We start from the raw sequence: 19134 nt of genomic DNA, 5'->3' as shown, positions 1-19134 counted from the left end.
TTCAAACTCACAATCACGAGTAGAGCATTACCATAAGTAAGATCAACTTGAAATATTTTGAACAGAGGAGATCACAACGTTTAACAGCTGAGGCATTACTTAAGATTTCTTTGCCTATTACAACAATCTTTAACCGCATACAAAGTAGCACAAAAAGATCATCAAAACTGGAAAGCAAGGATTATATATATACACCAAACGGTTCATAAAAATAAAATAAAAATTTTGCAAATTATACGTGCTTAATTATACTCTTGACTACTGAAATTTTTGTCTTTCTTTTTGCTCTATTTTTTTTATCCATCTTTAGCATTGTGGTCATGTGCTTCTGTTTCGGTTGTCACCTTTGTTATTGGGATTTTTATTTTTTCTGTTGACAAGTTGAGAAATTTTTGAAAGGTAAGAAGACAAAATAAATAAAAAGATTATGCATTGTTGACCACGGAAAATTAAATAATTATTTTTACCATTCATTAAACATTGAGATTAGAAGATACGAGTCTAGGTGTTCATTACTAATTTATTAATGTATCAGAACGTATTATTTGATGGAAGGTTTTTATTGTTCAGTATATAAAGAGATGACATACTGAGAGAAAATGAGTAAAATTAAAGATCTTAAATGTATCCAAAACCATATTTTTTTATTTTTATCTTTTTATTTATTTACCCTCTCCGACCTCCTCCACGACGCCTTCCAGGTGGATTGTGTTTGGCGTTGGCCGATGGCTCGCCGTAGTCGTTGGTGCTCACCATCAATGATCTACCCCTCACCATCATCTTTTCGTTTTCTGTCATGCATGCAGGTTTAACATATATTACGAAGCTAAAACTTAGATAATTACGAAAGTAATTAATCCAACGATATACTATTATGGATTTCAAAATTCGAATGAGGAGTTTATATACAACTCCAAAATTTGATCTTTTCTGTATGTAGATAGGATGATGAGCTCGATTTCTCTTACCTGAAAATGAAAAAGTTAGTCGAGCCGAAGAGACGATTGAAAGTGCCAAGAAAATGCATAAACACAGCCGAATTGCATAACAAAAAACCATCTTCTCTTCTCTTTCCCCTTTTTCTCTTCCTCTTTCTCTTCTCTATTCAACTATATCTCTCGTAACCCTCTCCTTTTATAAACGTGAAATGGAAATGTATTCATTAATAATAAAGATTAATTAACCTTATTTTTCAAACTACTTTAATATATATATTTCGGACAGTGCTACATAACCGGAATAGTGCAATTTATTGACATGGAAGCATTCCTACAAACATATCATTTTGAATGTCTAACCCAAATTCGAGCAAAATACATTTATAAGGAATTAGGGCACAACAAAATTTAAAACATTTTGATTAAAGATTGGTGTAGATACCTGCAAAGGCATGTGGTTTGAAATATTTTGATATTAAAAGTCTGTCTATTACAACATTTTACATCACTATATAAATCTTGTGTTTCATTGTTTCAGTGGTCTTCCCTGAATAAATCATCAGCGTAAACGTTTCTTACAAATTAACGTTTTTCTTAATGGCTAGCTACAATATCAAATTTTCGTCTAAATATTTTTTGACTCGTAAATAGCAATTATTTAGATTATGATTGAATTAATTCGGCTAGAAATACAGGATCTGTTTCGAAATAAAGTAGCTGATGTTTAACACGTGTCATTGTCTTATTGGAGATAGGAGTTGACTATTGCAGACAAATTGTGGATTCCACACTGTTAAGTTAACAGTTAACACATAAACGAAGCGAACATGCATGGGCAGTTGACTTACAGGCACCGTCCGATATAAAAAGTCAACGTCTATATTTTTGGCCCAAAAAAGGGATTTTGGGGTTTCCTTACTTTGAAAACGAATATTTCTGAATTCTGACGATCATGTGGGGTTTTTTATGTAATGGATGATAACCTTTTTGTCGACGTTAGAGAGTCAGAGTTATTGCGTATTCTTTAAAGTTTTAAGTTGACATTTATCTAGAAAATTATAGTTATCGCCCAGCTATGTATTCAATCATAGCTGAATTCACAAGTGGTAATGCTGTTAAAACTTAAAAGAATGAAGTTGATTTATACACAAGATTACGTTAATTTTGTGAGTCAGATAATTCATTGGCAAACACAGAGGGACGGTGTTTCTCCAGAAAACTTCCGAGGCCTAATCCACCAACTGAATCATATTTATGGACAACCAAACGCTAACAATCACATAATTGACAACCACTTAAGAAACAGTAACCAACCATAGCAATGGTAATAAGGCTGACTAAATCAACAAACCATAATCCTTAGTTTGAACCCATGTCTTAAATTACTTCACCGGATAAAATTTCCTTAACACAAACAAGACAAGTACAGACACTTTCCTAGCATCAATAAATAAAAGATCAATAGCTCAAGTAACAACAAACTACTATCGTTTTTTGAATCCATATTTCTTACGTTCATAGAACAGATCAGTTTTGGCACTGCCAAGATTGACTATCTTAGGACAACCATCTCTATCTTTCTCCTGTTGTGTACACTCTTTGCAGTAGTAAGCATCCGAGATTCCAACTCCTCCGCATATGACACACCGCCCTTGGAACGAACCATAGTTGCATTCATCGCAAATCCTAACCAGAGTACACGGGCGGACATAGGAATCACATATGACGCATTTTCCATCACACTTCTCGCACAGTCGCCCAATAGCAATGCCAGGTTGTTTCCGGCACATGATCAAATCAGGATGATGCTTGGCCATGACTGCTTAAAGAAGATCTTGCTCTTCCTCGATTAAGAAGATTTTGACCTGCAAATAACATTGGTTAACAAAGTAAAGAAAACACAATTTTTGTTTCTCAGAGGCATTTCAACAAACACCTATCAGGCAGCAGTTATTCTACTTACAGTTCCACTCAAGCTGAAACTTTTCTATATCCAATTCTAGCTAAATCAATGGAACGACGGTAAATTCTTGAAGTTCACTGAAAAGTGAACAAGAAACGAAGCAACAATGGAAACCATCAATTCGCTGAATCGAACACAGATAAACAAGAGAAAGCTGTTCGAGCCCAAAACGGAGCGGCGCAAAAGAATAAGCATAGACAACGCTAAACCCTAAGAATTCAGAGAAACATGAACACGGAACGAAATTTCTGAATCAGTAACATCTATCACGCATAAATCAAAGTTAAAAAACAACAAAGGAAAATATTATCGAAACTAACCTCGAAGGAGAACGAAGAAGAAGAGAAGGTGTCTGAACTAGCGATCCCTGATCTCCGAGCCGCCGATCCGAACAAGAGATGGCTCTGCAAATAAAACGACCCGGGTCGGGTTTCTAAAGATCCATGTAGGTCCGACTTAATATGGGCTATCTCATTAAAGGCTTTCCTGATGGGCTTTTTAATTTTAGGTGTTGATTTCTTTCCTATTTCGGCCTTATTTGACTTTTTATCTTCCCAAAGTCATTTAATTTCTGGAAAATCGCAGTTGACAAAGAAAAAGCAGAAAAAATGGACTGTGGCGGTGGATTCATGATTTGAAAAAGTCAAAGAGAAAGATGAGAGTGGTAACGTTTGACCTGGAAGAAGAAGAAGAAGCAACGGCCACAGAGAAACAGAGAAAGACTTGTCCAGGTCTTATATTATATATTCAAGCCTCTTTCTTCTCTCTCGTTGACACTAAACAGAGAAACACAAACGTCTAGAAGACTAACAATCAAATCAATCATCAGAAAAAGGAAACTTTTAAGTTTTCTACGAAACGATGTCGTCTTCAGTTGCCGTTTGCAACTCACCGGTGTTCTCTCCGTCTTCGTCTCTTTTCTGCAACAAACCGTTGAACACTTCTCCGGCACATGAAACCCTAACCCTGTCTCTTTCCCATCTCAATCCTCCCGTTTCTTCTACTTCTCCTTCCGCCGCGTCTCCCACATCTCCGTTCTGCCTCCGTCTCCTGAAACCGCCGGCTAAACTAGGGTTTGGATCGGACTCTGGTCCGGGAAGCATTCTGAAGAGGAAACGACCGACGACGCTTGATATACCGGTGGCTCCGGTTGGTATTGCAGCTCCTATATCGAATGCAGATACGCCGAGGGAGGAGAGTAGAGCAGTGGAGAGGGAAGGTGATGGTTACTCTGTTTATTGCAAGAGAGGTAAAAGAGAAGCTATGGAGGATCGTTTCTCTGCCATCACTAATCTTCAAGGAGATCCCAAACAGGTAATTTCAATTTTCTTCCGTAATTTCGAGTTTATTTACTGATTATTGCTTAATTAGTATGAATTGCGATTTGAAGATGGGTAATATATAACTTAAAATTTATTTATGCTGTGTTGTTGACTCAATGAATCAAATTAGAAGTTCTAAAGATTATAAGAAAATTCAGTGAATCATATATATGACAAATTGTATGAGTAGTTCTTGATTAGATAGAACCAATGACTAGTGTTCAAGAAAAAAAAAAAAGATAGATCCAGTGACTTACAAAATGGGGATTTAACATTTTTAGCTTTTTTATAACCGCAGGCAATATTCGGAGTCTATGATGGTCACGGAGGACCAACAGCGGCTGAGTTTGCGGCTAAGAACTTGTGTAGTAACATTCTTGGCGAGATAGTTGGTGGGAGGAACGAGTCAAAGATTGAAGAAGCTGTAAAACGTGGTTATCTAGCGACTGATTCTGAGTTTCTCAAGGAAAAAAACGTTAAGGGCGGCTCGTGCTGTGTCACGGCTCTGATCAGCGACGGAAATCTTGTGGTGGCCAATGCTGGTGACTGCCGTGCTGTTTTGAGCGTTGGAGGATTCGCGGAGGCCTTGACTTCTGACCACCGCCCTTCCAGAGATGATGAACGAAACAGAATTGAGAGCTCGGTAAGAATTCTTGCAAAAGAAGTTACTGTTAGGTTTTATCATGATTACATGGTTCTGATTACGATAATCCTGCAGGGCGGTTATGTGGATACATTCAATAGTGTTTGGAGAATTCAAGGATCATTAGCGGTATCTAGAGGAATAGGAGATGCTCATCTCAAACAATGGATAATATCTGAACCAGAGATAAATATTCTCCGAATCAATCCCCAACACGAGTTCTTGATCTTAGCATCAGATGGTCTATGGGACAAGGTTAGTAATCAGGAGGCAGTAGACATAGCTCGACCATTTTGCAAAGGGACCGATCAGAAACGGAAGCCATTGCTGGCTTGCAAGAAGCTCGTTGACCTCTCTGTATCACGAGGCTCCTTGGACGATATTAGTGTGATGTTGATTCAGTTGTGCCACCTCTTCTGACCATAGGAGAAATGTAGAGACAGAATAACAACGTTAGAGTCTGAAGTCATTCTTAATTTCTTACATTTTATTTTTTATTGTTTTCTAAGCATTCACTGTGAATGATTCACATATTCTTTTATTCGTTTTTAACTTCATTTAGTCATTTGAGCTGTTATGATACTTGTGTATACCATCTTAGACTGTCTTTACTCTCTATTGATAATCCTTATAGCCTTATAGGTCTTCTATGTAAAAACTCGTTAAGGCTTGTAAGTTGTATGTGAGTACTTTACCACTCAATACATTATATATTACTACTCTTTTATGAGATAATGTGGATCGACTTAAATGTGTAGGCTAGTACTGGTTTGTTTCAAGAGTTCATAAAATTCATGTTTTGAAAGTTTTTTACTTTTACGTTTATATGGACGCGTATTTCTTAACTACGTTAGTTCATAAATATCTTAGGCTCTTAGCCATTACCTTAATCCTATAAAATATTGAAAAGTCTGAAAGTTTAGTACGGTATTAAGTACATAGTGCAATGTCATTTTCTTAAGTTGTTTTCCAAGTGGATTCTCCTAGACATGCAAATTGGAAAATATGGTATGGGTCCTAAAAATCTTCAAATAATATCTTATGTTTTGGACATTTCTAGTAATTTATTCACCCACACATATATAAAAGGTGAAATTAGTTGCCCTAAGAGGATATGGAAGCAGTGGTGGACCGTTCAAATAGCACTTCACGTTCGCGGAAGGTCAAAGCTTGGCCAGAGAAACAACAAACAAAGTACATATATAATTTAGTTGCGGCGGCATTTTTTTTCTTTTGGAATTAATGGAAGAAAGGTTTCTGTATTTTGAAATAATTCAAAGATCAAAGAAAGATTATAGTGCATGCATAAAAGTTCGAATTCTAATGGTTAGCTAAATCATTAGCAAGCTTTGACCAAACTTCAATCGTAGTTTCAAAACACTAAATTGATATGTTATCAAAACTTTGATCTTTCTACCACTACCAACCCACTATAAATCCCAAGAAAGATACTATTGTAGTGATCTGGCTATTAACCATCCCAAGATTAATTCCCAACCAACGATCTCCTCAATTAAAAGTTAAAACCCTATCTTTTATTTTCTACCTTCCATCTTCAACTCGATCTCCGTGATATCTTTGGATAACGTTTTTGAGTAAATTCTTGTGCTTCCTTCATGATCCCAACCAAACAAAGAATAAAAACTAATATAATATTTTCACTATGCGTGGAGGTTGATCAAGCACGTCAATTCCCAATATGTGTGTTCAGACAACTCGTTAATATGTCAAAGAACGTGAGCCAACCGCTTCATGCCACGTAAGTTTCCAAATGGACCCCCATTTTTAAAACCCAACCCCTTTCGGCAACCTCTTCCTTCATCTCCAACCCCTTTGACAACTCCGATAATTTATTCGGATATCATCTACTTCGCGTATATATTCTGTTACTGTACACCCTCACCTTCTTTATGTTAATTGTTTGACGAATATAAATTAATTTATGTCCATTGCTTATGATTGGCTAAGACATGGTTTGGATTCATGAATCCTTGATAATGATTTGTACGTACGTCGACTACCGTATATTCCATGTCTGATCATGTCTTCAGGTCAACCAAATAGAAACATACCAGAAATAAGTCAATAAATCAAGCGTTCCAAATCTATAGGCACGTTTTTGTTCATTTGTCTTCTCCACGATCGGTGATCCGATCACTTAAGTAAAGAGACGATTTTTTAAATGTTGAGGTTATAAAAACGAAAACGATTGCGTGAAGCTAGAGGGTGTGTGTGATTTTATCTTTGCTGAGTAAAATATTAGCGGACAAGATCAAACCGCAACTTGAGTCTTGGTGGATAAGGATTAAGGAGACAGGGCAAGTGCATTGTTTCTTAAAAACATCCCAAGAACTTCTCCAAGTGTCATTAGGAGTGACATAAAACATTTTCTTCTAATTTCTAAAATGATCCTTTTTCTGATTTATTTGTTCTCTTTTCAAAACGACTAATCATTCCATAAAAGTAAAAAATTTGTAAGGATTAAGTCTAGATTTCAATAGATGTATATATAATTAAAATTGTTAAAATCCAAACCGACCATCGAACATGGTATAATTTGTTCAAAAATCTAATGATAGACTCGAAAGTTTGTGTTGTACATGACATATCCACGTGGGAAATTTTACAAAGATGAGACTTTACAAATCGAAAAGACAAGTGTACAAGAATAGTCCATGTCAGAAACAAAAAAAATTGCAACTTTATTTCACGTTCACATTTTCTGTTTTGCAGTTCCAAAACACGCATATAAATAGCTTCGTGTTGCACAAGTACGACATATGAAAGTTGGCACACATGGAGAAACAGAGCATCAGAAACACTTGTTCTTCTTCTTTAATGTTATCCTCACCATCTTCTTTTTGGGTTCGTGGTGCGTGTATCGGCAGAGGTTGTTTCGGTGCAGTTAGTACGGCGATCAGCAAAACCAACGGTGAAGTTTTCGCCGTGAAATCCGTGGATCTCGCCACGAGTCTCCCCACTCAATCAGAGTCTCTCGAGAACGAAATATCTGTCTTCCGCTCGCTAAAGCCTCACCCTTACATCGTGAAGTTTCTCGGCGACGGAGTCTCGAAAGAAGGAACGACGACGTTTAGGAATCTCTACTTAGAGTATCTCCCAAACGGTGACGTGGCTAGTCACAGAGCCGGAGGAAAAATCGAAGACGAGACTCTGCTCCAGCGTTACACGGCGTGTCTTGTCTCTGCTCTCCGCCACGTACACTCTCAAGGATTCGTTCACTGCGACGTCAAGGCGAGGAACATCCTCGTCAGCCAAAGCTCCATGGTCAAGTTAGCCGATTTTGGGTCGGCGTTCAGAATCCACACACCGAGGGCTCTGATCACGCCACGTGGAAGTCCGCTTTGGATGGCTCCGGAGGTGATCAGACGAGAGTACCAAGGTCCGGAGAGTGACGTCTGGTCTCTCGGCTGCACGATCATCGAGATGTTCACTGGGAAACCCGCTTGGGAAGACCACGGAATTGACTCGCTGAGTCGAATCAGTTTCTCTGACGAGTTACCGGTTTTCCCCTCGAAGTTGTCGGAAATCGGCCGTGATTTCCTAGAAAAGTGTCTGAAGCGAGACCCGAATCAGAGGTGGAGTTGCGATCAGCTTTTGCAGCATCCATTTCTCTCTCAGTGTCACAACTCATCTCCGACTGAGTCATCTCCGCGTTGCGTACTTGACTGGGTCAACTCGGGGTTTGACTTAGAAGAAGAAGAAGAGGAAGTAGGGAGATCAGAATTCGAAGACGCGGCGAAGGCAATAATTTGTAATTTGGCGACGACCGGAGGAGTAATTTGGGAGTCAGATGGTTGGGTGGAAGTTAGATGCCACGCTTCGGAAGAGGAAGGGACAACAATGGAATATTCGGGATCCACAAGGGTAGAATCGGAATATAACACATCATCGGATCCAAACGATGACGTGGCTGGTGACTCGGCGATAATTGACGTTTCTATGTCTCAGAATTTACCGCCTGGAAACGGGGGATCGGCGGCGGCGCTGCCATATGAATTTGTGGTGGTTTTACATTTATTAATGGAAATTATGGTTTATACTACATGTATCTTTAGGGAAATTGTTCTCACTATGTATTTGTTGTATCAGTATAATCAAAGCAATAAACTCGAAACGTTGTCTTTTAATCACAGCCTCAAGTTTTGTTTGTTTGCACATGTGATTCGGATCGGACAAAACTATCTTTTACGCGGTGAGATGAGATCGAGTGTCTTAATTACGAGCCATTGCCTTATATTGATAACTCTCGTTTACAGCCAAATAGTTGTATTTTAATGTGAAAAAATATTGCGACAAATGGTTTTGGTTCGTAAGCTGGTGGAAGACTCAAGAGGCCAAAAGAGACTTTGGTTTTATGCTTTAGAAGACTTTTGATTCATCCTAATAAGTATTCGGATTTTGGAGCATTTAAATGAATCATAGAGGGAACCGGACCGGTTGAAGATGGTTGTTTGTTTCGACTAGGCCTGAAGGACCAAGGTTATGCATGTACGATTATGTATCAAACTGAACGAAGTCGTTACATAGAGTTTAGCTCAAGCATATCATCATATTCTTTTTTCGATCTTTAAGATTTTTCTCTAATCTCTATGCTATAAATCATTAAGATTTCTCTAAAAAAGGATTAATTTCCCTTGAGATAAATAGCTTTAAAAATAACCCAGATACAATGGGTTTATATGGGCCATATATATTTTTTGTCATAAGAAATCGGCCCATAGTTAGCTTCAATTCAACGCCGTATAACTATGAGTCGTTCCGATTTCCTGTGTTGCGAAACCCCCAAATTCTCTTCTCTCTATCTCTCTCGCGTACGCCGCACCGTAGCGACCAATTGAATCCACGAGGAAATCTCAGTAAATACTATGGCGACCAACGAACCCGAGCACGAGCACAGAGACGAGGAAGAGGCCGGAGCTAACGAGGATGAGGACACCGGAGCTCAGGTCGCTCCGATCGTTAGGCTTGAGGAGGTTGCCGTCACTACCGGCGAGGAAGACGAAGATGCCGTCCTTGATCTGTAAGTGTTTTTCTTAATTGGTGTTTATAGTTTTTCTGATCTAGGTCAACTGGATCTGATCGAATTTATAAGGTTTAGCTTTTGGTGTGTTTGACTGAATTTTTGTTTGTGAATCTAAAGGAAATCGAAGCTTTATCGATTCGATAAGGATGCGAATCAGTGGAAGGAGAGAGGAGCTGGTACTGTGAAGTTCTTAAAGCATAAGAACACTGGGAAGATTCGTCTCGTTATGAGGCAATCTAAAACTTTGAAGATCTGTGCTAATCACTTCGGTATAATTTCTATTTGGACTACTTTGTGTTGTTTTTGAGTTGCATCTGGATCTGTATTTAGGTTACTGTTTCCTTATCTAGTCTTATGCTTCTGATATTTCTGCAGTTAAATCGGGCATGAGTGTTCAGGAACACGTTGGGAATGAAAAGTCATGTGTGTGGCACGCTCGTGACTTTGCTGATGGTGAACTCAAGGATGAGCTTTTCTGTATCCGATTTGCTTCTATTGAGAGTGAGTATGAAACCGAATTTTGTAATGGCTTGTGTTTTGCCTTATTTAGTCTCAGTTGGTTTGATAGATTCACGGATTAGATTACTGATGGATCTTGACCTTAGCATTGCTATATGGCTACTTTGTTAATTGGAGGTTCTCAAAGCTTCCATCATAGGCATGCGTTATTGGGTTCAGGAAATATCAAAATAAGTACTGTGGCGGTTAGGTTGTGGTATTGCATTGTAAAGAGATAATATTGTTCTTGAGGTGGTCAAGTATGTATTTAGGCTGCAACTAATTTGATATGCCAACATGGTCGACTGTTTCTTTTTTTATTTTGGGTAAATATTATCAGTAGTTTCTGAGCTGTTGATCATATTAACCGGGAAAAGTAGAGATGCTTGTGGGTAATCAAATCTTATTTTCCTTGTCAGATTGCAAAACATTTATGCAAAAGTTCAAGGAAGTTGCTGAGTCTGAAGAAGAGAAAGAAGAGAGCAAAGATGCCGCTGACACTGCTGGCCTTCTTGAGAAATTGACTGTGGAAGAGACAAAAACGGAGGAGAAAACCGAAGCGAAAGCTGTGGAGACGGCAAAGACTGAAGTGAAAGCAGAAGAAAAGAAAGAGAGCGAGGCAGAGAAATCTGGTGAAGCAAAGAAAACAGAAGAAAGTGGTCCCTCAACATAAGAAGCGTCATCATTTAAGTTGCCAAATCCTGGCGAGGTAATTAAGCCTCGAAATGTTTTGATGCATCATGAGTCTACCATTGTCTTGGCACTATCTATCTATACATGTTTTGTCGAGTCATATCAAGTGGTTGGGGGATCGCTTGGGGTCGGGTTTTACTGAATGCTGAGTCGTTATGGGTCTAATAGTTTTTGAGTCTAAAGTGTCGGGTGATATGAGAGATTTGGGTGAAATATTTTTTCATGTTGGTTATCTGAAAGAGTACATTGGTTTCATTGTTTTAAGTTTTCTCATGGATCCTTTTTGGATGGTCTTATTTTGAGGATACAAATGTGTTTGTCCATGGACAAGAATCAGAAGTCTCCATTTTTTTTTTTTCAAAATTTAATGCATGTGATTTTTTAATCTTAAGGTAATTGCCAATTGTTTGACAAAAAAAAGGTAATTGCCAATCTACTTTGCTCTCTTGTGTTAGTCGATGCTAGTCTTGACCCTGATAAAGATCCAAAATGTATATTAACAGTATTCATAAAATTCTTCAGTTATAACGAACTGTTCACGGAAAAAAAATGACATTGTACTATACTGTGCTAAAATTACCAAAGCATGATTTATATAAATCATATCCAGTAAGACCATATGTGAATGAATAACAATGGATTATGCTTAGGTTAAGATTTTATTAAATTTATAACACTTTTAAAATAAATTTGGAATAATACAAACATATAAACCATTCCTATAACACCATATTTAAACATAACAATGAATTGCTTGGATTTCAAACTTTATTAAATTTGGATTTTAAATTTTAATTTGATTGAATTATACCCCCTTAATTGGATAAATTCAAATATGTCAACTTTTTTTTTTTGTAAGATTTTTTTATGGAAAAAAAAATTGATTATTCACTAAAAAGATGACAGGTTACTTATAATTTAATATATGTAAACCCTAAAAAGAAGAAAATAGTTTCTGTTTTCACTTTAGGTCTTATTATCTAAACTTCTTTAAGAAAATCGCAATAAATTGGTTTGAGTTCTAACTTTAAACACATTAATATTTGTGTGCTATTTAAAAAATAATTTACAAAAAAAAAAACAAATTGACAGAAAATATCAGGTTTTGTAATAAGATATTTCCTGATAAATATTTAGGGAATATAACATATCAAAAGATTCAAATTCTGAAAATCAAGAATGGTAGACATGTGAAAGTTGTCATCAATATGGTCCACTTTTCTTTGCTCTATAACCCAAAATTGACCCTGACAGTCAACTTGTACACGCGGCCAAACCTTTTTATAATCATGCTATTTATTTCCTTCATTTTTATTCTATTTGCTATCTAACTGATTTTTCATTAACATGATACCAGAAATGAATTTAGATGGATTAATTCTTTTCCATCCACGACATCTGGAAACACTTATCTCCTAATTAACCTTACTTTTTTTTTAGTTTGTGTGCTCCTTCATAAAATCTATATTGTTTAAAACAAAGGTCAATAAATATAAATATGGATAAGTATAATAAATCTTTATTGGATATTTCTTTTTTTAAAAAAGAAATAAATCTTTTTTGGATATTTTCGTGGCAGCATCATAATGAGAGACTACGTCGAAACTGCTGGCAACCACTTTTGCCGCGTTTAATTTCTTTCTGAGGCTTATATAAATAGATCAAAGGGGAAAGTGAGATATAATACAGACAAAACAAGAGAAAAGATAAAGAAAATGGGTTTGAGAAGAACATGGTTGGTTTTGTACATTCTCTTCATCTTTCATCTTCAGCACAATCTTCCTTCCGTGAGCTCACGACCTTCCTCAGTCGATACAAACCACGAGACTCTCCCTTTTAGTGTTTCAAAGCCAGACGTTGTTGTGTTTGAAGGAAAGGCTCGGGAATTAGCTGTCGTTATCAAAAAAGGAGGAGGTGGAGGAGGTGGAGGACGCGGAGGCGGTGGAGCACGAAGCGGCGGTAGGAGCAGGGGAGGAGGAGGTGGCAGCAGTAGTAGCCGCAGCCGTGACTGGAAACGCGGCGGAGGGGTGGTTCCGATTCATACGGGTGGTGGTAATGGCAGTCTGGGTGGTGGATCGGCAGGATCACATAGATCAAGCGGCAGCATGAATCTTCGAGGAACAATGTGTGCGGTCTGTTGGTTGGCTTTATCGGTTTTAGCCGGTTTAGTCTTGGTTCAGTAGGGTTCAGAGTAATTATTGGCCATTTATTTATTGGTTTTGTAACGTTTATGTTTGTGGTCCGGTCTGATATTTATTTGGGCAAACGGTACATTAAGGTGTAGACTGTTAATATTATATGTAGAAAGAGATTCTTAGCAGGATTCTACTGGTAGTATTAAGAGTGAGTTATCTTTAGTATGCCATTTGTAAATGGAAATTTAATGAAATAAGAAATTGTGAAATTTAAACCTCCCTCAATCTTAAACGTTATATCTTTTAAACGCTAACTTGTTAAAGTGACCAATGGATGATTTAATCATCATGATTATTATTATTCTTCATTGGCCAATTATTGTGGGCTTATTAGATTCAAATTTGGTTCTCCTCTGTTGTGTGTTTAGACTATCAATTATATAAAAAAAAGACTAATGATGGTAAAACTCAGCGTTTAACTTATCTTTTTTTCTTGAGAAATTTCTAATAAATTTGAAATAAAGACCAAAATAATAAAATCGCAATACATATGGTTTTCAAAGATTTTGCATACGAAATATTACAAAATAAACTTAAACATAGAGACCAAAAGAAACTTAAACATAGAGTTATTCATTTATTATACTAACTCTAATTTCTTAGTTTTCAACATTAACACAGTCGTTGTTTAGCTTGATCTTCTTATTTGGTGGTTCAATTTTAAATTCAATATGAAATTTTTAATCCTTTTCAGACTTTGTCCTCTTTCCTCCGAAAGACTATACGTCCATAACTTCTCGACTCACCAGCGAGTTATGGAGAAACTCGGAGAAATCGGTAGTGCAACAAGGGCAAGTCATGATGTTTAACTTACTTTGTAACAAAAGATAATCTCACCTTCAAAGCTGTGATTTAGACTAAGAGTGCCATTTTGGTCAATTTATGTTCAAATTATTTTACATCATTGGATCAGAGAATAAGTTAGAGTTGAAAAACAAAATATAAATTAAAATTTGATATTCGTTAATATATTAACAAAATTAAAATTAATAAATAACACATCAAGTAGTATATTAAAAAAATTATATTTACTAAAGTGTTTATATAAAAAAAATTATAAGGCCAACAATTTTATGTTTTTAAGATCCGAAGATGATTGATAAAAGAATCCAGATTTTTCTTCAAAATATATTAAAATGGGCTTTTTTCTAAATGATTATTTATTATTTTGTTATTATTATTTTTAACAAAAGTGCAAAGAATTTTCAAAAAGTAAAAAATTAAAAAAATTCTAAAAATACCCAAAATTTCTCCACATGCATAACAAAAAAGTCCTTTAAAAAAAAAATTATTTGTCTTGGTCAAGGGCTGAAGACATTAAGACCATAGCCTGTGCTAATCTGCATGTATTTGTGTGATCTGTCGAATAAAAAGTACGTGAATTTGCTTACATATTGTAGGAGCTTCCTTTCATGTATAACCTTTTGCTCAATTGATTATGTAATTACAATGTTTTTACCTTGAAAATAAAATAATACATACATTTTTAAAATATGTATCTCGGCAGCTTAATGAGACTATTTCTTCCTCTTTCCCTTTATTTTTTCTTAAAAAAAAACTCTAAAGTCTAAACCAAATTAATATAAATAGAAAGCAAAAGGGAAAGGTGAGGCGTGAGACACGTAAACAAAAAAAAAGAAATGAGTTTGAGAAAGACAACTTTGGTGTTGGTGTACATTCTCTTGATCTTTCATCTTCAGCACACATTTCATGACTCTCCCTTTCCCAAGTTGATTAACTTTGAATACGAACACGATAACAACTTTGACCAAGCTTTAAACACTCCAACCAGTGCAAGATCTCCGCGTTCGGGTCTCTCTCGGCCACCGCCACATTAGCCGTGATCTGCATCACTCCTCTGTACGAGCCGACGCGGCCGCGAACGCGAGCCACGGCTCCGATTCTGATTTGTGCGGCTTGTTTCCGCGCGGCACTTGCGAGCAGCAGAATCGTGGCTGGATCCCACCGGGAGAAGTAAGAAGACGTGAGTTGGTTGAGCCACATGACGCACGTGACGCAGCCGGTGCCATCGTCGACGCCGAACTTGAGAAACTTTGGGGTCAGATCACGAGAGACGATTGTGCCTACTATCTCTACGCGTGAAACGCACGCTCCGCCAAGCAGAGAGAAAGAGTTGGATTCTGTAGGTGACTGTGTCAGGCGTTGGATGTCACGCGCCACGAGTTTTGCGTGTGTGCTTTGGAGGGATCGATCCATGGCTGGGACTGGAGAGAAGACAAAAGATGAACATTAGCATAACAATGAATATTAGGGCAGGAAATCGAAGTACTAGAAAGCTATATTGCGGGCAAGCGATATTAGGGAATTGCTGATTTTTTTCTAATAAAAAATCGGATGATGAAAATATATTCTATAACTTTATTGTAAAGCATACGTACTCAGATTACTAAACTTTTATTCATTTTGTGGTAGTATAGTCGCTTCCTACGGTGGATTGTTAATTTCCGGAACCAATTAACTGTAGAATCTTTCAGGGTTATTTTCTCCTTTTTAGGTTGGACATCAACGTTATTAGGTGCTTAGTGCTTACTTTAACTTCTCAAAAAATTAGAAGCTAGTAAAGAAACCATCTTATGATAGATGACAATTTTGAGTTCTCACTACATGATGCAAGTTTTCCAATGAATCTGGCACACTTGCATACACTTAACAGAAAGTTTTAAGAAAATAAAAGACAAAGCATAACTCCTTTTTACTCTTGCTTTGACGACAAAAGAAGGTTTTGTTTTCTAGAATCGCGTTAACAAAAAGATGAAAGCTAAAAAAGTAGGAGAAACTATCGAATGGTGCGATGTCATTTTCGAGTCTACCTTTGCTTCAGATGCAAAGAATGATATAGTCACAATAAATGCCTCCAATGTGTACATTTGTTATGTAAATATGTCAAAAGAGAAATGTAGTTTTGGCTAAACGAGTGAACTCAATTTACTAAATTAGAGAGAATTTAGAGCGAAGAGGTGATTATGAAAACATTGAAAAGGCGATTTAAAAACAATCATACGTGTACTTAGGAGGTGGACTAAAAGTGGGTGAGAGACTGAGACACGAAACTTCATGAGCAAATGAAAATTACTTGAGACACAAGTCCAACGCGTACCTAATGGCTCATTTCCTTGAGGACTAAAGCTACTGAAGCTTCAACATAATAAATTAGCTTATATATCTTTGCTTCTCATGTGATTAGGAAGGCTAAGTTATGTATTTGCTTACCTGTGACTTATTTGCGGACTCAGAGGATCTTCAAACTTAATCTACATAAAAAAAAGAATAAGACAAGCGCAAAAGAGCTTAGACCGTAAACTCGCAGTATTCCAGGTTCAATTCTAGTTCAGTCTAACTACGAAGAGGGTAGTCTTGTTCTGTGGCTACACTTGTAATTTGCAATTAACCACACGCAAAAGTGAACATCAAAGGTTTAGGTGAGTCTATGATGCTTCTTTGGGAAGTAATTTAAAGGCATGTGATTAAAAAGGTGAAAAATTGCCCCCCAAAGAAAAACAAACTCAATCCCACATCTAATAGAACAAGGGGGGATATACAGACATGTTACCTAATGGAGAAGATGATTCAGATCTCCTGCGTCTGGTGAAGGAGCTTCAAGCCTATCTAGTGAGGAACGATAAGCTGGAGAAGGAAAATCATGAGCTGCGTCAAGAAGTTGCCCGTCTAAGAGCACAAGTAAGCAATCTTAAATCACATGAAAATGAGAGGAAATCAATGCTATGGAAGAAGTTGCAGAGCTCATATGATGGCAGCAACACAGACGGATCTAACCTGAAAGCGCCAGAGAGTGTCAAATCCAACACAAAGGGTCAAGAGGTCAGAAATCCAAATCCCAAGCCAACGATCCAAGGTCAGTCTACAGCAACAAAGCCGCCACCACCTCCACCACTTCCATCAAAGAGAACACTTGGAAAAAGATCTGTGCGGCGTGCTCCAGAAGTCGTAGAGTTTTATCGTGCCCTGACGAAGAGAGAGTCTCATATGGGGAACAAGATCAATCAGAATGGAGTTTTGTCGCCTGCATTCAACAGAAACATGATTGGTGAAATCGAGAATCGCTCCAAATATCTTTCAGATGTAAGTACTATACAGGATAAACTTTGTCCATCATAACTTAGAAGAGGTGGCTAAATGAACAACCGTATGGAATTAAATGTCCATCATAACATTAACAGATCTCCTAACGGTGTTTGCACATTTGCAGATTAAATCTGACACTGACAGACACAGAGATCATATCCATATCTTGATTAGTAAAGTGGAAGCTGCAACATTTACAGACATATCAGAAGTGGAGACATTTGTGAAATGGATAGACGAAGAACTATCTTCCTTGGTAGATGAAAGGGCAGTCCTAAAGCATTTCCCTAAATGGCCAGAACGCAAAGTAGATTCACTAAGAGAGGCTGCTTGCAATTACAAAAGGCCAAAGAACCTTGGAAATGAGATTTTGTCATTCAAGGACAATCCAAAAGATTCTCTGACGCAGGCCTTGCAAAGGATTCAATCGTTGCAAGACAGGCGAGTATGTCTAAAGAATATAATACTAGCAACTCCCTGATCTTAACCAATTACAAGAATTAAATCGCCTTAAATCTTCACATTTTCAGGTTAGAGGAAAGTGTTAACAACACAGAGAAGATGAGAGACAGTACAGGGAAAAGATACAAGGATTTTCAGATACCTTGGGAGTGGATGCTCGACACAGGACTGATTGGACAGGTAGGTGACTGATAGATGCAGTATACGAATAAAATCTGATCAACTGATTATGATTGAAAAAGAACACTAGTAACAAATTATGGACTATCACAGACTATTATTACTAACAACACACCATTGGTTGCACATAAAGTATAATGGCACACCATTTTACCAACTTCAAGAAAATTTGCTTAGACTCACATCCACCACTACTTCAACGAAAGATTTGAGGAACCTTTACCTTGTTGCAGCTAAAATACAGCTCGCTGAGGCTAGCTCAGGAGTATATGAAGCGAATAGCGAAGGAGCTGGAATCAAATGGAAGTGGTAAAGAAGGAAATCTTATGCTTCAAGGGGTTCGATTTGCCTACACAATACACCAGGTACATGAAGTCATAAACTAATATGAATTACAAAAGCCATGTTAGTATTAGGTTCTTTCCTAACATTAGTTCAATTCAGTTTGCTGGCGGTTTTGATGGAGAAACATTAAGCATATTTCACGAGCTAAAGAAGATCACTACAGGTGAAACCAGAGGATAAGGATGTAACTGTTTGAGTGTCAACGACTTGTGAAATTATGACGCAGTAAGAAACTAGAGGACTAAATTATTGTACTATTGAAGCCTTGGTTGCTTTAGCAAATATTTTAATGTCTAATTGTCTTGTTCATCCCAATTTTCCAAAGCAATTAGCCAGCTAACACAGAAACAAAAAGCCCACATTCAAATGTAGAAATTGAAATTGGTATTGAAATTTGAAGATAGTAATACTAAAACACCTCTGGAGTCATAGATTAACAACTATCAAATATCCAATAACACAATCAATTTTAACACCAAGTCTCAATCCGACGGAAAACTTCAGGCGAAAACGAAAAACAAAAACAGAGAAGCGAAAGAGCAAACCTCGGATTAATACGAGTGACAAACGACTCTGATTCCAGTTTCTCTTCGGCAGTCGAATTTTTTATCATCACCATCGGTTTTGTGATTTGAGGTTTTCGAAATTCATGGCGCTTAAAACCCAAAAGAGAGAAGAAATTAATGGCGCTCAATAAAACTCTCAGGATCTGAACGCTGAAGGAGAGTGAACTATTGACAAGGCTCT

At 37.2% G+C, this 19134-nt stretch overlaps 8 protein-coding genes and 3 long non-coding RNA genes across 23 annotated transcripts; 6 read left to right on the top strand and 5 right to left on the bottom strand.

Moving 5' to 3' along the window:
* Positions 1-74: 74 nt before the first annotated feature.
* On the bottom strand, positions 75-1163 carry AT1G07175 (alternative NAD(P)H dehydrogenase). Of its 2 annotated transcripts, NM_001331685.1 has the most exons (3): positions 969-1163; positions 671-791; positions 75-370 (listed from the first exon to the last, which is right to left on the bottom strand). In NM_001331685.1, the coding sequence occupies exons 1-3, from the start codon at positions 1057-1059 to the stop codon at positions 319-321; spliced, it is 264 nt and encodes an 87-aa protein (NP_001318939.1). In that variant the 5' UTR covers positions 1060-1163; the 3' UTR covers positions 75-318. The 2 variants fall into 2 exon arrangements, with proteins under 2 accessions (NP_001318939.1, NP_001117241.1); NM_001123769.2 differs by lacking the exon at positions 75-370 and having other exon boundaries at positions 494-791.
* Positions 1164-2168: 1005 nt separating this feature from the next.
* On the bottom strand, positions 2169-3444 carry AT1G07170 (PHF5-like protein). 6 transcript variants are annotated; one of them, NM_001197999.1, is made up of 3 exons: positions 3222-3318; positions 2902-3111; positions 2176-2803 (listed from the first exon to the last, which is right to left on the bottom strand). In NM_001197999.1, exon 3 carries the CDS (start codon positions 2753-2755, stop codon positions 2423-2425), a length of 333 nt encoding a protein of 110 aa, NP_001184928.1. In that variant the 5' UTR covers positions 2756-2803; positions 2902-3111; positions 3222-3318; the 3' UTR covers positions 2176-2422. The 6 variants fall into 6 exon arrangements, with proteins under 6 accessions (NP_563782.1, NP_001184928.1, NP_001077473.1 ...); NM_001084004.1 differs by having other exon boundaries at positions 2392-2803; positions 2902-2978; positions 3222-3267; NM_100591.4 differs by lacking the exon at positions 2902-3111 and having other exon boundaries at positions 2169-2803; positions 3222-3444.
* Positions 3445-3667: 223 nt separating this feature from the next.
* AT1G07160 (Protein phosphatase 2C family protein) lies at positions 3668-5587 on the top strand. The gene is made up of 3 exons (NM_100590.4): positions 3668-4215; positions 4522-4866; positions 4942-5587. The coding sequence occupies exons 1-3, from the start codon at positions 3763-3765 to the stop codon at positions 5284-5286; spliced, it is 1143 nt and encodes a 380-aa protein (NP_172196.1). The 5' UTR covers positions 3668-3762; the 3' UTR covers positions 5287-5587.
* Positions 5588-7444: 1857 nt separating this feature from the next.
* MAPKKK13 (mitogen-activated protein kinase kinase kinase 13) lies at positions 7445-9500 on the top strand (the record flags this gene model as incomplete). Of its 2 annotated transcripts, NM_001197998.1 has the most annotated exons (2): positions 7643-9079; positions 9352-9500. In NM_001197998.1, exons 1-2 carry the CDS (start codon positions 7705-7707, stop codon positions 9456-9458), a joined length of 1482 nt encoding a protein of 493 aa, NP_001184927.1. In that variant the 5' UTR covers positions 7643-7704. The 2 variants fall into 2 exon arrangements, with proteins under 2 accessions (NP_172195.1, NP_001184927.1); NM_100589.3 differs by lacking the exon at positions 9352-9500 and having other exon boundaries at positions 7445-9162.
* Positions 9501-9604: 104 nt separating this feature from the next.
* SIRANBP (Pleckstrin homology (PH) domain superfamily protein) lies at positions 9605-11762 on the top strand. The gene is made up of 4 exons (NM_100588.4): positions 9605-9907; positions 10028-10179; positions 10286-10411; positions 10828-11762. The coding sequence occupies exons 1-4, from the start codon at positions 9753-9755 to the stop codon at positions 11079-11081; spliced, it is 687 nt and encodes a 228-aa protein (NP_172194.1). The 5' UTR covers positions 9605-9752; the 3' UTR covers positions 11082-11762.
* Positions 11763-12656: 894 nt separating this feature from the next.
* AT1G07135 (glycine-rich protein) lies at positions 12657-13564 on the top strand. The gene has a single exon (NM_100587.4). It carries the CDS (start codon positions 12817-12819, stop codon positions 13282-13284), a length of 468 nt encoding a protein of 155 aa, NP_172193.2. The 5' UTR covers positions 12657-12816; the 3' UTR covers positions 13285-13564.
* Positions 13565-14706: 1142 nt separating this feature from the next.
* Positions 14707-15875, top strand: AT1G07128. Its single transcript, NR_139197.1, has one exon. It is a non-coding gene; the product is annotated as an other RNA (long non-coding RNA).
* On the bottom strand, positions 14708-15665 carry STN1 (Nucleic acid-binding, OB-fold-like protein). Its single transcript, NM_100586.2, has one exon. The coding sequence runs from the start codon at positions 15511-15513 to the stop codon at positions 15031-15033; it is 483 nt and encodes a 160-aa protein (NP_563781.1). The 5' UTR covers positions 15514-15665; the 3' UTR covers positions 14708-15030.
* On the bottom strand, positions 15500-19123 carry AT1G07119. 5 transcript variants are annotated; one of them, NR_139193.1, is made up of 7 exons: positions 18933-19114; positions 18266-18391; positions 18005-18050; positions 17092-17338; positions 16868-16941; positions 16528-16568; positions 15500-15521 (listed from the first exon to the last, which is right to left on the bottom strand). It is a non-coding gene; the product is annotated as an other RNA (long non-coding RNA). The 5 variants fall into 5 exon arrangements; NR_139191.1 differs by having other exon boundaries at positions 17092-18050; positions 18933-19123; NR_139190.1 differs by lacking the exon at positions 18005-18050 and having other exon boundaries at positions 18933-19123.
* On the bottom strand, positions 16260-16508 carry AT1G04563. Its single transcript, NR_138738.1, has one exon. It is a non-coding gene; the product is annotated as an other RNA (long non-coding RNA).
* AT1G07120 (CHUP1-like protein) lies at positions 16814-18682 on the top strand (the record flags this gene model as incomplete). Of its 2 annotated transcripts, NM_100585.2 has the most annotated exons (5): positions 16814-17397; positions 17525-17841; positions 17931-18042; positions 18276-18407; positions 18487-18682. In NM_100585.2, the coding sequence occupies exons 1-5, from the start codon at positions 16861-16863 to the stop codon at positions 18565-18567; spliced, it is 1179 nt and encodes a 392-aa protein (NP_172192.1). In that variant the 5' UTR covers positions 16814-16860. The 2 variants fall into 2 exon arrangements, with proteins under 2 accessions (NP_172192.1, NP_001323274.1); NM_001331681.1 differs by lacking the exons at positions 18276-18407; positions 18487-18682 and having other exon boundaries at positions 17931-18054.
* Positions 19124-19134: the final 11 nt, after the last annotated feature.

The sequence above is a fragment of the Arabidopsis thaliana genome, assembly GCF_000001735.4.
Source record: "Arabidopsis thaliana chromosome 1 sequence".
NCBI classification, from domain to species: domain Eukaryota; kingdom Viridiplantae; phylum Streptophyta; class Magnoliopsida; order Brassicales; family Brassicaceae; genus Arabidopsis; species Arabidopsis thaliana.
Note: the sequence above shows the minus strand (reverse complement) of the source record. Positions and strands in the feature narration are given on the sequence as shown.

Coding starts and splice junctions, on each gene's coding strand:
- AT1G07160 (NM_100590.4), top strand. CDS start 3,763: ATGTCGTCTTCAGTTGCCGTTTGCAACTCACCGGTGTTCTCTCCGTCT. Junction 4,216..4,521: donor TTCAAGGAGATCCCAAACAG/GTAATTTCAATT, acceptor TTATAACCGCAG/GCAATATTCGGAGTCTATGA. Junction 4,867..4,941: donor GAAACAGAATTGAGAGCTCG/GTAAGAATTCTT, acceptor ATAATCCTGCAG/GGCGGTTATGTGGATACATT.
- AT1G07135 (NM_100587.4), top strand. CDS start 12,817: ATGGGTTTGAGAAGAACATGGTTGGTTTTGTACATTCTCTTCATCTTT.
- AT1G07170 (NM_100591.4), bottom strand. CDS start 2,755: ATGGCCAAGCATCATCCTGATTTGATCATGTGCCGGAAACAACCTGGC.
- STN1 (NM_100586.2), bottom strand. CDS start 15,513: ATGGATCGATCCCTCCAAAGCACACACGCAAAACTCGTGGCGCGTGAC.
- AT1G07175 (NM_001331685.1), bottom strand. CDS start 1,059: ATGGTTTTTTGTTATGCAATTCGGCTGTGTTTATGCATTTTCTTGGCA. Junction 792..968: donor ACTAACTTTTTCATTTTCAG/GTAAGAGAAATC, acceptor CATGCATGACAG/AAAACGAAAAGATGATGGTG. Junction 371..670: donor CGTGGAGGAGGTCGGAGAGG/GTAAATAAATAA, acceptor ACTTGTCAACAG/AAAAAATAAAAATCCCAATA.
- SIRANBP (NM_100588.4), top strand. CDS start 9,753: ATGGCGACCAACGAACCCGAGCACGAGCACAGAGACGAGGAAGAGGCC. Junction 10,180..10,285: donor GATCTGTGCTAATCACTTCG/GTATAATTTCTA, acceptor ATATTTCTGCAG/TTAAATCGGGCATGAGTGTT. Junction 10,412..10,827: donor CCGATTTGCTTCTATTGAGA/GTGAGTATGAAA, acceptor TTTCCTTGTCAG/ATTGCAAAACATTTATGCAA.